The sequence below is a fragment of the Anoplophora glabripennis genome, unplaced genomic scaffold (genome assembly GCF_000390285.2).
Source record: "Anoplophora glabripennis isolate ALB-LARVAE unplaced genomic scaffold, Agla_2.0 scaffold123, whole genome shotgun sequence".
NCBI classification, from domain to species: domain Eukaryota; kingdom Metazoa; phylum Arthropoda; class Insecta; order Coleoptera; family Cerambycidae; genus Anoplophora; species Anoplophora glabripennis.
Window position 1 is genome coordinate 1,012,178 of NW_019417073.1, and position 17,027 is coordinate 1,029,204.

The 17,027-nt window shown below is 30.6% G+C and overlaps 1 protein-coding gene across 1 annotated transcript; it reads right to left on the reverse strand.

Annotated features, from left to right (window-relative positions):
• Positions 1–11,977: 11,977 nt before the first annotated feature.
• LOC108903893 (zinc finger protein 160-like) lies at positions 11,978–15,531 on the reverse strand. Its single transcript, XM_018706235.2, has 5 exons — positions 15,513–15,531; positions 15,081–15,366; positions 14,701–15,024; positions 13,760–14,175; positions 11,978–12,368 (listed from the first exon to the last, which is right to left on the reverse strand). The coding sequence occupies exons 2-5, from the start codon at positions 15,201–15,203 to the stop codon at positions 12,014–12,016; spliced, it is 1,218 nt and encodes a 405-aa protein (XP_018561751.1). The 5' UTR covers positions 15,204–15,366; positions 15,513–15,531; the 3' UTR covers positions 11,978–12,013.
• Positions 15,532–17,027: the final 1,496 nt, after the last annotated feature.

The following is a 17,027-nucleotide window of genomic DNA, read 5'->3' on the forward strand; positions in this document are numbered from 1 at the left end:
GCCCTAAACCAAATCATAGGGGTTCTGATAGGTCATTGCAGAGTTAGGAGGTATATAAGCTTAATAATAGGAATTTAGGAGGACCCTTTTTGTCCGAAATGTATAGACAAGGGGAGGATATCCCTATCCATACTCTGGAAAACTGCGCAGCCTTCGAGAGGTTAAGACCTGAAATCTTTGGTACCGATGAGCTGCAAGGGGATGAGGTGAGGGATCTACCATGAACCAAAATCCTGGGGTTCATCATTGAAAATCCGACACTATAATTTTATACAGGTATTGGTATTGGTTACTAACACTTTCATCCTTCGCGGTAAGAAAGGTTCTGGATAGTTGCCGTGCTTGAAGTTGAGGGAGAATTTTGGTAGACAGTTGAGTGCGTTATATGGTATAGTCTTTCCGAAGTCAGTTGAACATGCAAAAATCGTCTGGTAATAAAATTTAATGAGTTTCATAGACGTCCCTAAAAAAATTTTATGCTAAAGGTAAAAAATTATAATAATTTGTTTATAATGTGTAGAAAATATCTATTATATGTTCATTTGGCCAACAACATATTTTAATTATTTATGTCCTCAAACAATTTTATTATATTGGTGGTAAATTTCGTTTTGTTCCGTTTCAAAAGGTCTCCAAAATGCCATGTTGTGATAATATTAGTTAACAAAATATCCCTCTTATCTTCCCCTTTCGCAATTGTAATATGAATGATTGATAGAAGGTGCCTATAATAAATTAAAATTACCTGAATCACACCAAATTCCGCATTGCTGCACTGCACTGCTGGACAATTTATCAACCACTTGTCATATACTGTGATTTATTGCCCAGTCGTCCAATGCAACTGTGATCGTTTTCCTTTGCCCGCGCTCGCAGATTTAAAACGTAATTTTTTATCATTTTTTTAGCACATGGGTGCTTCACAAGCAATGAGGGAATTTTTATTTAAATAATTACACCGTTAAAGCATTCCAAGCTTTTAAAAACTAATTTTTTATCATTTTTGTCAATACAGGGGTGGCTTTTAGAGGTTGAAAGGGAAAAATTATTTTATTAGCTACAAGGTAACTTTTATTTTAAATAATTGCACGATTTAATCATTCCAAATCTTTAAAAAGTAATTTTTTATCATTATTTTTTGCATAGGGGTAGTTTTTAAGGGTTAAATAAAGTGTTGAAAAGATCAAATACAATATCGAGAACATAGAACATTATTTAATCTTTGTGCTTGAACAAGATTTTTATCAATAAAATGCTTAAAACTTAATTTTTTCAATTTTTTTCACTTAGGGGTATTTTTTACCCCTAAAAAACAAAAAGCGTCAATCGGGCTTATGTCACTTTTGAACTTGAGCGTAAGATGAGCCTTATTCTAAATTTTCATGCAAATCCATGCAGTTCCAAAGAATTTTGAGGTTACAGCTGACTGTACTATACCTCGTGCTATCCGCCGCGCCGTTGTCACATTGCTCAATATGAATTTTATCGAATTTTAAATTTTCTACAACGCTAATTATTGTTTAAAATTAAGCATAAAGAAGTTAAAAAAAGTGATAAATATTGCATTTTATGGTATTATATGCACAGAGAGTTATGTCAATATTCCTTAATTAATCTTAATTAAACTTTTGTACATCAAGATGCAGATTTTGATAATTTTTTTCTCGGAAATGGTTAAGTTTAGGACCCATGCATGTCATATAAGGTTTTTTGTTTATTTTAATGTATTCTATCGCCTGTTAAAATTAAGGCAGTCAAACTTCTAACACCCTGTATAAGATTCCATCCAATCTTCATAATGCGACAACTTTTAGAAAAATTAAAATTTTGAAGAAAATAAGCGAACATTTATTAGACTTGCAGTTGATTATAACAAAAAAATAATAAAAAAATATATAACCCTTTTCGAGATCTCAGTTGAAGTTACCCCTGTACATTTTGCCCGAAATTTTTCCATCCCGAAAGTTCTTATGTGAGGGAAAGGAAAACTATCGGTGTATGAAAATACGTCCCCTTTAAATTTCATCAACCGCCACTGAACATCATAACATACCTAACTTGAAAAATGTCACAACGAATTAGTTTCACTCCGCATAAAATTTACAAAAATATCCATTTGAATACCTCAATTTGGTATACTGAATCAATAATATGTCTCCCTTTCTAAAAATAAAACTTGGTAAATGTAGGCTACCATATTTATTAAACCTGAATACTGTTTTAAAAACATTCATCTCCCACTTAATCGTTACGATTATAGTTAGCAAATGATTGAACTTTAAACGGCATACGAAATTAATATGGAACAGGTAGATAAGCATATATTAAAGCACAGCATATCAACAAAAGAGCAAACACGTTTTCTTCGTAACGCTGAAAAGTGAGAAAAAAAAAACAAGGAGCTGCACAGCATTTCAAAACCAAAATAAGTAAAAATATTTTTACAACGAATAGATGCAATTAAGTGATGCAGCAAGGTCGCACCGTTTCAATTTTAAAGAGGCGTTCCGTCGGTATTTCTTAGGGATTTAAAACTGTTCATTTTTAAACTACCTTGGTAGTCCGAAACGTGACAATCGACAAGTTGAAAGAAATTACTTTGTTATAGTTTAAAATTTGTGGTACATTATCAGGGTTAAATGTAACTTTTACATAAAACAAAATAATACACAATAGCAATAATAAGCACGTAGCAATTAATGCAATTTGATGTTTTTTTTCCATTTTAGCGAATGTTTAAATTTGTATTTTTATTTAACTTCACGACTACAATAATTTTAATACATACTTATCCTGGATAGTACAACAAATGTACCTACTTTTGTTGGATATTATATTTTATAATTCACTAAAAAAGTTTTTTAAATTGTGATTTTTGTGTAGGGATGTTAAAAGACAGATATAAAAAAAGTAGAAATAGAATACAGGGTGCATCAAAATTACCCGGCATATATTTTGTTTTTTCACCAAAGTAAGTGAATGATATATAATTTTTTTTTAATTAGAATTAATTTGAATCAGTTTAAAGGTAAAATACAAGACAGAGAGTCGTTTACCCATATACAGGGTGTCCTAAAATGAATGGGCCATACTTCAGGTGTACCTTTCACACATTGTTTTCCTTCTTCAGTGAAGTACGCCACTGGTAATTTAATATTTATAATTTTCCAGTAGAACATTAAATCGAAATACTCGAATCAATTTGTAAATTATTTGCCAAAATTATCCTAAAAATTTGACACACCTGTCATTACATTAATTTTGTAATCAGAGATCAAAGATATATTCTACTAGATTATACAGGAATGGCCAGAAGTACGGAATAAAATTCATATCTTTTGAACGAGTTAATTTTTTTTAAACGCCGAAACAGGTTAACTGATTTTGATTTTTTCCCATCTTTCGGTTATATAATAATTAATTTTTCTTCAATCCCCTAACCCCCAGCTACCCCTACTTTTTTTTTCAAATGGAAACATAAGGCATGAGGGGGCTCGTTGAAAAGCTCATAGAAAACCGAATCCAGCCATACCAAATAAACAAGTTTAATTTTTTCAATAGCAAGTTTTTTTTTTCATTTAGAAATTGAAACAACTAGATAATTTACAAAAATAAACTCAATGTCGCAAATGCTGAAAATGTCCTCCATTCACTATTTGGCATTCTCCAAGACGATAGTAAAAGCTGTCCACAGCATTCTGAATGACTTCAGCTGGTAAATTATGCATCTCCGCCTTAATCTTGTTCTTTAAATTCTCAATATTATCCGGTCGGTCTTGGTAGACTATTTCTTTCAAATATCCCCAAAGAAAATAATCCAGGAGTGTTAAGTCGGTGGATCTTGGCGGCCATTCAACTGTACCCCGTCTACCAATTCAGCGATTTGGAAACATTTCATCTAAGTATCTTCGAACATTAATACCAAAATGTGGGGGAGCGCCATCTTGTTGGAACCAAATTCTTTCATTCGGTATATCTGGATCAATTTCATGAGGGAAAATCACAGCTACAGCAGGTATCAGGTCAAATGTTAGGAAATCCAGGTAGCGTGCGGCAGTAAGATTTTCTTCAAAAAATAATGTGCCCAAGATTCTGTTGTTGATGATACCTGCCCATACATTAACTTTTTGTGGATGCTGCGTATGCGATTCGCATGTCCAGTGTGGATTTTCCGGGGACCAAAAGCGATAGTTGTGCCTGTTAACCACTCCATTTAAATAAAACGTAGCTTCATCCGAAAAAAGTACGTCTTGTTGAAAACCATTATTGTCGTCACACCGTCTCATCATTTCCTCACAAAATTGTAATCGCCTATCATAATCGTCTTCCAAAAGCTTTTGGACAAGACTTACCTTATAGGGGTGGTATTTCTCTTGTTTCAGAAACATTCGAATTGCAGTTCGAGCAGCATCGTGATTGCGGGCCAATGAAACAATTGAAGTATAAGGATTTTCAACAAGTTCTAATGCAATGTCTAATTTCTTTTCTTCATTCAAAGCACGTGCCCGTCCAGTTTTGGGCAAAGTCTGTACTGTACCGTGTTCCTCAAATTTGTGAAATATTTTACTAACTGTCCCTTGCGAGATTTGGTTTTTGGGATATTTCGCATTAAATAAATCGCGCACTTCAGCCTGACTTCTTATTTTGTCTCCACATCCAAACAATATCAAGATGTCGATGCGTTGCCTTTCCGACAATACCATTGCAATTCCGTAAATAACTTGATTTTGACACAATAGTAACGTTTCAAACTCCAATATACAACTAAAACGAAAAATTAACCAGAAAGCCTGGCAAGTAAGTGGTGCCAAAAAAACGCAACATAAAAAATATATCTTTTTTGCGTTAGCAGTGATAGGTACAATTTCAAATTCTTTATTTTATTATGTGCAAATTCATGGAGGATAACACTGAAGATAATTAAATTTTATTTAGATGTATTTTAAGTAGGTGTTTTATACAACCCTAAAAACCTTGCTATTGAAAAAATAAAACTTGTTTATTTGGTATGGCTGGATTCGGTTTTCTATAAGCTTTTCATGCCTTATGTTTCCATTTGAAAAAAAAAGTAGGGGTAGCTGGAGGTTAGGGTGTTGAAGAAAAATTAATTATTATATAACCGAAAGATATGGGAAAAAATCAAAATCAGTTAACGTGTTTCGGCGTTTTAAAAAAAATTTACTCATTCAAAAGATATGAATTTTATTCCGTACTTCTGGCCAACCCTGTATAGAACCAAGTTCCACTTTCCTTTTTCTCATTTTTTAGATATGTTTTTATTAATAAAATATACAAAATATTATTCGAATTTGGTAAAACCTTTTTAATGTTTGACAAGTGCAGTTTACATTCATTACAGACAAAATCAATTGCCTTTTAAGTCCGTATAAAATTCCACACTGCACCTTATGTGAGGAATTCCAATTTTTTAATTTTCCAGCTATGTTTACATTTTTTTAAGCACGCCAATGTTTCAATATATGAATTTGTTATTACAACGTTAAATACAATCAAAAGTCCTACTCCCTCATTTGTTAAATCAGTTTTCTAGTTGGTTCCGAGTGGTAGCCTACTGTCGAGTTGATCGCGATCACAAGTGAAGTTACTCTATGAGGAAGTAGTTTAATTTTTTTATTAGCGGTTGTGAAAATAGTTATTTGCAGTGCTGTTTGCACTCTAACAAATTAATTGTGAATAGCCTAGGGGAGAGCAGGATGTTTATTTTTATGATTTAGTCACGAAAATTCCTGCCAGCTTTGAAACATCCAATAAGGATCTCCAAGATATTTAGCTCTTGTATGCAAATGTACAAGAGGAACTATTGAAGCTAAAGTGGTGTGCAATATGTTGCTTTACGTCATTGCACGTAAAAACGGAAGAAGGGTGCGAAGGATTAAGGGTCATTAAAAAGTATGGTAGTGCATTACATCGTTAATTTAAATAATAAAAGTGGAATCCGAAACTCAAAATTAACTTTTTGAGGGTAGGTTTAAAAAAATTGAATATTTCAGTGGACCGCAAAGTATAGGTAAGTGCATTTTTTAATGTTTTTACTGGTTTATTTTATTATTATATTATTTTATTTTCTTTATATAGGTACTACCAGTACTACCTAGCCCTTTTACTTAAAGATATTAAATTAATTTTAACAATCTTCCTAAATTTTTAACATACCCTCGATAAAAAACAGAATATACAGGGTGATACACTTAAGGATGCTTTTCAAGGAAATGTAGGAAATTTCAAATGGTACGATTTTGATCGATGCCTTTAGTTTTCTTGTAACTTTCGTGGTTAAATAGAAACATGGAATTTTGTATATACACGAGCAATTAAAAATTTGCAAATTTCATATAATAATTATTATATGAACATCCTGCTTCGACTTGTGCTATTAGAATTTTTCCAAACCTTCTAAATTTTAACTGAAGGCAGTCCATTTTTTTATTATGGACGTCGTATTCACTTTTACATTTTAAGATTTAAGATGACCCTTTTAGCTAACTTTACAAAGGTGTGACAATTTCTAGGTTTATTTAAAAATATTCAGCCACATTTGAATAAAAATATAGTTTTTCATAGTTGGTCATAAAAAACGACATACCAATAAAAATTCTAATAGCATCAGTTGATACATGATGTTAATTTATGTAATACCTGACAAGTTTGTAATATTTAGTTACAAAGTTATTGAAAATAAAAAAACCGGTAACTCGATTTCAGAAAATTTTTTGGTGGTTTATTTGCTGCAACAGTCCCATTCAAATTTTAGTATGTATTAATATGTTAGGTCAACATTCTACACGGTATTGACATTATCTTCCAAAATTTCTAAAAACGGAACACTACAAAGTTTGGTCTGTTTGGTATTTGCTCTCTTGATTGGTAAGATTAAACAGTAAAGAAAATTTAATATTACACCTATACCTGTGACAAATTTGATCATTTAAAATTTTAATATAAAAATGTCGTTTATCCACGTGATCGAAAATAAAAGTTGCTTGAACAAATGATGAAAACCGCATCAAATTTAGTTGCGGATATATTTTTTTTCTAAATTTGAAATAAACCTACAGTATCGATGATTTTAGGTCTTCCATGACAATGCCTAGCTCACCACAGACAATTTCGCAGGGTTATGGGGTAGCCTCTCCTAGGCTTTGTCTGTGTAGTAAACTTAGACATAGCCTAACTGAGGTTAACTCTGACCTGGTATATCTGCAATTATTTACATGGAATACATTCGGCCAATGAAAAGTTGAACAGAAAGAAAACATAGCACAGCATTAATTCTAAGATTATCCTAAAAAATTGTATTCCCAAAAAATGGTTTACACCTGAGGTAAGTATGTATCTGTTTATTTTCGTAAGAAATAAAAGTTTATAAAAAAACAAAGAGCTTTTCATTTAGAAATTTATCACCCACATATTTTTTTATTTTTATAAATATTAAAAATAAAGTTTACACTAAACACACAACTTCTTCCTTTGACTCTCGATATAAAGAATTTAACACATAACGTGTCAAAAATAGAGGGGCGTTTTCTCCATCCAAAGTTAAGAATACAGGGTGTTCCAGTTTAGACGAGTCAAAACCTAACCGCTAAATGAAATACCTATTCAAATAATGAGTCAATAAACCAACTATGGTCCTATCTTGTACTGTTTTACGTGTCCATTGCCGTATTAGTTCGTTTTCGAGGCATTTTTCTTTTTATATGCATATAAGATTAAAATCAAATATGTTATTACCTGGGTGATTGCACAATTTGGAGCTGTTTTAATAATGTTTTACAATACAGAAGCGTAGATATAGAGAAGTAACCCTTTTGTAAACCTTGCTGTTACACTACTGGAGCAATTTTTACCTAGGCTTGTATCTAGAAAGTTTAGTTGAAGTTGAAATTGACATTGAATGGTTGCATCGCTCTTACAATGACGCAAAAAATACAGATCGTAAGGTATATTTTTTTAAATTAGATTTAAATATTAGAATAAATATCGACATGGGTAGTCCACTCTGTGCTATTAGAACTCTAAATTCACTTTAAAACATTGTTAATATTTCTTTTTTTAAATTTCCCGCCAAACCCCAAAAAACGAACAGCATTTATTAACGTTTATTTGCAATTTTTAACATTGACTGTTCATAATAACGACATTTATTAAAATCTGTTTATTATAAGGTTATATGATCTGTGCATTTTACATCATTGTAAAAGTCGTGCAAACTTTAGTGCCATTTTCTTCTAAGCGGTCCATTTTTTGTTCCAAATAAATATAGGTACGTGTCTTTTTCATATAAGAATAATTGGCAATACCTTATAAAATCAATGGAAAGAATGTTGAAACTAAAACTGATTGCGCCCATTAGTGGCATAGAAGTTGAATTAACGGAAGTGTTATTATTCTTTCCCAATATATGTGCTGATGTGCTCTTTTATACAAAAAAAATTATTGCTGAAGTAGGATCAAACCCTGAAGTTGTTCATGTTCATAATAGATACCAAGACGTCATCCTTTTATCGTCTTACGGTTTTATATGATTATAAAAATTGTATGTCACCTGATATAGAGCGCCAATGTAAAAGTCTGGTGTCTTATTTTATTTTTTGGAGACGTGGTATACAATAATTTTATAAATTTAAAATCTTCACGTCTCATTCAAGAAGTTGAGAATGCGTTTTTCTTATAATATTCCATTCCAACACCATATTACACATTTAAATGAACATTCTATATTAAATATGAAAAATAGTCGCACACTTCATGCATATAATCTATTAAATGAAGTTTATTACATTAATTCATTAGAATTATACATCTACATAATTTTAGAGTTCCACAAGATAGATCTGAAGCATTCCAAAAATATAGCTGATTTTCAAATTGTTTCAGTCTTCAATTTAGTTGTCCTTTTTTATGTATAAGCTGTTTGCCTCAAATACTTATACATATTATAACTCCTCTTTGTAAATTATAACAAAAACTTGCATGTATTTGTAACAAATTTATTATTTGATATTTTGGTAAATACATATTGTATTAATATTAAAAAAATCGCTAAAACAAATCGATACGGCTCTGTACACGGAAAACGGTACTAGATATTTTTTTATATACAGTGTTTGTAAATAAGTGCGAAATATTTTAGGGGGCGGTTGCCGACGTTATTTTGTGAAAAAAAGTTTATATAAACGTAGGTCGAAATATGCTTCGTTTCTGATATATAGGGTGTTTAAATTTAAATTTTGTATTTATTTTTATTAATAATTTTAGAGTTTTAAAGATATTGATTCGAAATTTGATGGTTGTATTTTATTTAGAAATATTAACAGCAACCTACTAGATAATGTATCGATAGAAATTAAAAATACACAACTTGCACTGAAATATGTTTTATTTTTGCCTCAAAAACGGTGCATCGTACGAAAAACATTGAAGGGAGCATTTTCATTCAGAATTGATGGCGGATTTCTAAAAAAATACCAAAACGGGAAGAGCGGCGTACAATTTTTTTATTAAAAAAGGTTGTGGCATTCCCGCATGAACGCCACTGGTGCAAGTAGAAATATTCGGATCACCCCAAAAAATGCACATTTATCCCTCCAAAGCGTTTTTCAAATTTCGAGTCAAAATCTTTAAAACTGAAATAATTAATAATAAATAAAAAATTAAAATTTAAACATTCTGTATCTCGGAAACGAAGCATATTTTGACATACGTTTATATGAACTTTTTTTCACAAAATAACTGCGGCAACCACCCCCTAAAATTTTCGCACCTATTTACAAACACCCTGTATAATATAGTTAAACGATAAATCGAAGTCACAAAGGCAAAAAGTAGATGGCGATCCTCCCATAAAATATTTGTGCCACTGTGAAAATGTAAAGCTGATAAGGATTTTATTAGACTCGCCATCTAGTGTTTCCATTTCTAGTTAGACTGGTTGTCTAACTCTATTACATAAACAAGGGTACTATCTGGTTTGAATCATGCAAACTGAACACTGCATTATTTGTTTTGTGCTGAACACCCTCTATAAACATTCTCCCTTGAAGCTCTATCTTTTAATATACAGGGTGTTAAAGTTTACAAAAAAAAAAGTTATATAAATATTTTCTTAACAAAAATATCAAACCAGTGGCATGGATGAGATATACCGTTTTGGTACAAATTTACAATATGCAAACATATGTGTTTTCTAGATTGAATTAGTATTTAAGAGATTTTACAAAACATCTTCCTCTGCCTCCATACATACATATTTTAATGCATTGCATGCAAACAGAACTTCATTCCAATATCTTCATTTCTTCAGAAGATTGAAATATTTTCTTTTTTTTTAATTATATCTGTATCTCAGAAACAAGTATGTTCATTTAAAATTTAAATTTGGACAAGACATTGCTTTAGTTTTTTGACACATGTTAGTCCCTGTATAACATAACAGTAAGGCAGATGTAAAAAAATATATTCAGTAATTATTTTATAATAAAAAATAAATAAGATCATTCTTAACAATGCAGACAATTTTATTTGATGAACTTCTCATATTAGTACATTTTATATTATGTTTAAAAAATAATATATGTTTAAATATAGTTTGAAATAGTTTTCATTAATTATTCAATAGATATGGGTGGTAAATATGAATTTACTCATCACTACTGCATATGAAAATTAAATAACTTGAAGTTGTATGAATATCATATTTCATAGAAATGGTATATTATATTTTCTTTTTTCAGTTACATCAAATCAAATTCTTGACATTTTAAAGTTATTTTCAATTATACGGGGTGTTTCATTTATTTAGGCGATACCTATTAAAGCCTACTTTGGTAAAAAGATATTTGGTCCAATAATCATTTCGGTTATTTGATGTTTAAAAAAATTATGTTTGCAGCGTCTTTGAAAATATGAAACATTTTCTAAACCAAATAAGACACAAGATGTAGTTTTTTTTAAAAAAAGAACGCTATATCAAATCTGACACAAAGCAGATCTAATATTTAATTTCTTTTCTTTTAATTTTTGCTATAGTTTGCTTTACTGCTATTTCAGTTTTAAAAAAATGGATGCCCATAATAATTTTCAATCCAATATAGAAAAGATGTTTTAAATCAATATTTTCCACATAAATATATTGCATGAGGCCCCTTAATTAGATACCAGATCTCTCAATCTAACAAAATTTTATTTTGTCTTATTGGGACAAGTAAAATTTATTCTTCACCTCCCACTACAATGGAAGATTCGCAAAATCGAAAAAGACAGGCTTTCAGAAACATTATAGCCGAAATTTTTGATAATGTTTGCGGGAATTCAAAAAAACAGTCGATTATATCTCAGAAAAATTTTAGATGTGCTTAATTATTATAGTAGATATTTTTTGTATTTTCCCAATAATAATTTTGAGGTTTTTCTTTTTATTATTTTGTCTGGTATATAGCTTAAAAATATTTAATAATAAATATTTTTAAGCTATATGCCGAATTAACGCGAGTATATTATCAATAAAATTATGGTTGCAACAAACAGTTTATAATCACATTCCTAGAAATTTTTCTTTTAATTTAGGTAACTTTTACATTAAATGAGCTCAAACATAATTTTCCCACTCCATTTCATTATTATGTGGTATTCATTTTGTAGCACTCATAAACTATAAGAAAACGACCGCAACATAAAAATTTAATTTTACATTTGTCCATATCCATAGAGTTCAATTAAAAATATTAAAATATTCACGATTGAAAACTTTCAATTCTAAGGACCGTAATTACTACTTTTCTATTTTGAATGCATTGAGTAATGCAGAAAATAGACTTTTCATGCTTGGATGAATTGGAAAACCACATCTTATTGCCTTACAAAAATATTTGATATTTTCGAATAAATAGGACACTTTATATGGAAGTTGACCATGAAATTAATAAAAATATATGAATTAAAATAACGCAATAATAAATATCTTTTAAAAAATATATTAACTAATATGTAAAAATTAATTAGATTTTTTATGTTTATCCTTACTATCGTCATTAACATGGGTCAAAATGTGATTTATAAGGTGAGCATTTTGGTTGGTAGAGTAAGGACACTTTGTACATTTCAGAGCTTCTGGCTTCACGTGAGACAACGAATGCCTAGTCAAATCTATGTTCCATTTCGTAGAGAAACTGCAATGCTCACACTGATAAAACTTTTTGTTGACTTCAATGTCTTTCCTTTTATGTGCGATGATTAAGTGACGCCTTAAATTATGTTTGTACTTAGTTTTGAAGTTGCAATCAGAACAACAGATCATATTTTTGTTGTCGCATTTATTATTCGTTTTCTTCCGTGTTCCTGATCTGGACCTGCAACAAAAGTATAAATGAAAATTTATCATGGATAAGTTAAGGTAATACTGTACTCATAAAATGCAATGAAAAAATGATAAGAAAAGTAAATTACTCTTAGTTTAATATATGAGACTTTCATTTTCTTGATTTCTGTAAAAACTTTCTAAAATAGAAAAACATATTTATGTTTTTCCTGATATATACTTACTTATGATTCAAGTAATATTTTTATTCATTAACGTTAACTATACAGGTAAACAGATTAAAATCATAATTTTTTTTAAGTTGACTTTTGGGAGGCAGACACAAGAAGTCGTGTATTTAAATGAAGAAACACAATCCTGTCAAATAATCTCCAGTCTAAAATATTCTAGCTGGATCCGATACACAAGCAGTGTGGCGGCTCGTGACTTCCATAACAAGGAGGATGGAAAAATGTAGGTACAAAATATTGAAAAAAAAAATCAAATATTATTGGTTAGTTTTGTTTTAAGTACTATTGAAATATACTGAAAGTGCTCAACATTATTTATAATGATAATCAATTCTTCTGCTTTTGTCCAAAATAAACTTTTCAATTACTTCTTTATAAAAGTTTGGTATTTCTCACACCATTAATTTTTGAACACTAAAACTTTACACTACACATAAGAAAATTACGTTTAACAAGAAAAAGAAACAGTAAAGAGCTATTATTTCGTTACGGGTGGACTAAATGGAGCCCAAACTGCATAGTACATATGTGCTACTCCTACTGTCTTTCACTGCTGCAAGATGGTAACCATACCCACCGCTGTAAATACGATACAGATCAGGGGCGAGCTATAAGGAGCCCACGTATTCAGTGTTTTTCAAATGAATATATATTGACTGTACAATTTAACATTTCCTTTTTAATGTGTTTCATCAGTATTTATTGCTATTTAATTATCTAGATAACATTATAAACTAAATTTTTGCTACAAAAATCTCCAGTGGTGTGCTATTATCATAACAGGACTTGTTTTTTAAATAAAAAAATGTCAGTGGCAAAAATTGCATTTAAGGAGGGAAGTATTTTAAAAATATTTTACAATTCGTATATATTTTCTTGTTTGGTTAGTTATAAAATGTAATAAATTAATTTCTCTATTTATTTTATTTTAATTTAACCACCCTACTGTAATTCGCAAATGAAGCAACTTTGGATTAACTTAAGTAGGGCCCAACTATCAATATTTTCAAATCAAGATTATGTTTCAGCATTTGTGCTCCTTCATTTAAATACACCTTGTATATTTTAAATTTATCATATGCACGTTCATATTAACAAAAAACAATTTTGGCTGAACAGTTGTGGTGCATTTAATGAATGCATGTAGCTAGTACACAATTAGGTATGTTAAAAAAAAGAGAATTATTCTCACCTATTTGTCACATTTCTTCTCTTCAAACAAATTTTAGTTTCAGCCACTTGTTCGTCATCACATGGTTCCATTTTGACTGAAACATATTCCAAGCAGTCTACTTTCAAATATTTTTCAGTGTCATCAATACTAGGTTCCATTTTAGTAGATTTACAGATTAAAGCATTAGTTGATTCTCTTTCATCCGATGTATGTTCATTTAATTTCGTAACGGCATTGTAAATGGACGAATGGTTTTTAGAAAAGTGTAAAACTTCATATAAATTGATTTTAAGAAGCGGATCAGATCTCACAGTCCTTGAAAAAGCATCTATTTTACTTTCGTTTATGTTACAGAGGGATTTAAAATATTCCATTTTTTGCAAGGCGTCGTAACATATCTGGCACATTATGGGATTTTTAGTTATATTCAAATCCTAAAAGATTTATTTACCAGTGAGTAGTTTGTTAGAACATAAATTGATTAGCATAACATATTTGTTTGAAACTTTAATTTCTATAATTTCTACTGCATAGCACATGTAGATTCAAGTTATACAAAAAATATGAGCAGTAATAAATGAAATTAAAATGAAATAGAAGAAAATAACATATTTTTCTTTCTCTCTGTGTGGCAAGTTCATGAAAGAAAAAGAGTATTATGTTCAATTTAATTCAATAGCAATTTTTGGCTTAAGAGAAAAAAAATGTCAGTCTCACATCAGCTCTGTTGCAAGAAAATCCTTACTTCACATAAATAAGTAGAAAAAAAAAGTAAAAACCAGATAAAATTTTAGTTTAGATCTGCACCCACATTTTTAAAGAACTGACTATTGGAATATTTTGTTCCATTAGTTTAATTTAATTTTTTTTTTCACAGGTGTCAAACTTCTCACTCAGATTGCAACATTATGCAGGGAAAAATGTGTCCAAATTACTCCGATAAAAAAACTTTTTCTTACCATTTCGGGAACACAGGAATTTAAAATTGAAGATAATCTTGAATTAGCTAAGGAATTAAGATCAATAAACTTTTTCTTATTAATTACTTTTAAACATGTTCTGCAAACTCTAGTCTCTTGTATGTTTATTCTCTTTGAGTTTCGTGCCAATCTTTTACGAAAACTGCTTTTATCACTCAAGTCTAATTTAACATTATTCAGGGTAGAAATTTTTGCTTCAATTTTTTCTTCACTTTCAAAGAAATTGGTTTTAAATGTAAATATTTCTTGTAGCATTTTGGAACACTTGTTACACATCACAGGATTAGAAGTTTTATCCACATTCTAAAAAAAAGTAATGTAAAAAAAAACTTGTCATATTTATCACCTGATGATGTTACCACCACTGTTGTTATAACTTTTAGCATATCTTCTAAAGAGTCTTTTATGAATAAAAAGTTATTTGCATCCGATATAATATTAAAACATAGACGACAAACTCGAAGTTTAATATCTCCTTCCATAACACCAGTTATGCTCAACCAATTAAAAAATATCTCAGAATTTCAGCTCTGCAGAGAACTCAGCCTTAATAGTAAGAATAGGTAGGTATGGGATTTTGCTTCTCAGTACTATTGATAAGTTTTTTTATTTACAAGCTTTTCAAGAGAACTATTCATCTTTTTCCTTAGAAGTAAATTCATATATGTATTATAATTAAAACTAATTTGTATAAATATAAATACAAATATTTATTTACATTACAATAAAATTAATAAATGCACAAAGATTGAAATATAAGGTAAATAAAAAAATAAACAAATAGAACTCACAAAATCAAAACAAACTGTTAAACGTCAAATCAAAATCGTAAAACACGAACTCAGAACTAGTGATGGGCATAATCGACCAATTTTGATAATCGAGTACTTCTAATAATCGAGTGATCACTCGAGATACGAGATATTGGTCTTTTTCATCCCAGCGGCGCACAAATATGTTTGTATTAGTCATATATTACTTATAAGCGTAGCTAAAAAAATCGCAATCAGTGACTATTTGCAGTATGCACTAACATTTTGGGGTGCAACCGTAGGGTAATAGTCACTCGAGTGGTGGGAGTAAACATCTCGAGATATCTCGAGTGATCTCAATAATCGAGTACCACTCGATTTTTCACTCGAAATCTCCCATACTACTCAGAACATATTCATTGAGGTGGCAAAAATTGGAGATTAGGTTTGCTGAATATGTTTCACAAATATTATTGAATTATTACAATTGGAAATCAGCTTGTCCGTAGTATATGCTCGAAGGCTTGTTCGGACCATTATCAATTAGAACACGTCGACTGTCGACTTTAACATAATATAATATGGATGCTTGGATTCAGCAAAGCAGACAGAGCAGAAATTGTTCACTCTACCACCTTTCAAGATGGAGTGCTTTAGTACGGGAACGCGTCAGTAGGACCACTGATAATTTAGCAGATTTGGTACAAGATGTTATCGTTCATCCAGTTGTGATGTTCTGTAGTTTAGGCAGTATAAGCATAATATAGTTTATAATTCAGTTAATTTAAACCGGCCTTCAATGCGTAAAATGTAGAAAAGTTTACAATTGTTTAGAAGCTATTATAAAAGCAAGGAATGGACCGTAATTAATAAAATGGCAACAAGAAAAAACGAAACTATGCAAACTTACTAAAAGGATGATGATATACATACAACACTATTACAAGAGTCAATGATAAAAGGATATGAAAGAGGGTAGGTTTAGGAGGAAGTTGGCTACCGTGTGCACAATTTTTATTTCACTAATCAAAACTATTTAAAATTAAAAATGCCAAATTTCACTTAGCTGTCCACTTTATGGCTACAAAACAGTACACACGCAGAGGTGCCATTATTCCGTGGCTAGAAATTGGCCTCAATGATTTGGGATCGAGGGGGATTATCCCTCTTTATCCTGCCTCATCTCGTGTAGGCCTGGACAGCCTTCGTAGGTGGGCCCCATCCGTCGTCTACCCCGACCGCAAATGCGGCCGGTGTAGGCGCTTTGTGGGACCTCCTTTTGTCCTGGCTGGGCCCCNCAAAAAACATGCGACTGTTCTTCATTTGTTTTTGTTGCACTCGCGGAAAAATTTTGAATATCTGGCACTGTACTCACTGTAGGATGTCGTTGTTCTATGTGTCTTTTTAAATTGGTGATTGAAGATTTATAACAAATATTTTGCTTGCATATATTACAACAAGCTTTACTTTCATGCGTTGGTAAAAATAAATTCCACAGGAAAGATTTTCTTCGTTTATCCATGTCCAATTTTATTTGTAATAAAAATTTATCAG

Coding starts and splice junctions, on each gene's coding strand:
- LOC108903893 (XM_018706235.2), bottom strand. CDS start 15,203: ATGGAAGGAGATATTAAACTTCGAGTTTGTCGTCTATGTTTTAATATT. Junction 15,025..15,080: donor AAGTTATAACAACAGTGGTG/GTAACATCATCA, acceptor ACTTTTTTTTAG/AATGTGGATAAAACTTCTAA. Junction 14,176..14,700: donor ATTCCTGTGTTCCCGAAATG/GTAAGAAAAAGT, acceptor TAAATCTTTTAG/GATTTGAATATAACTAAAAA.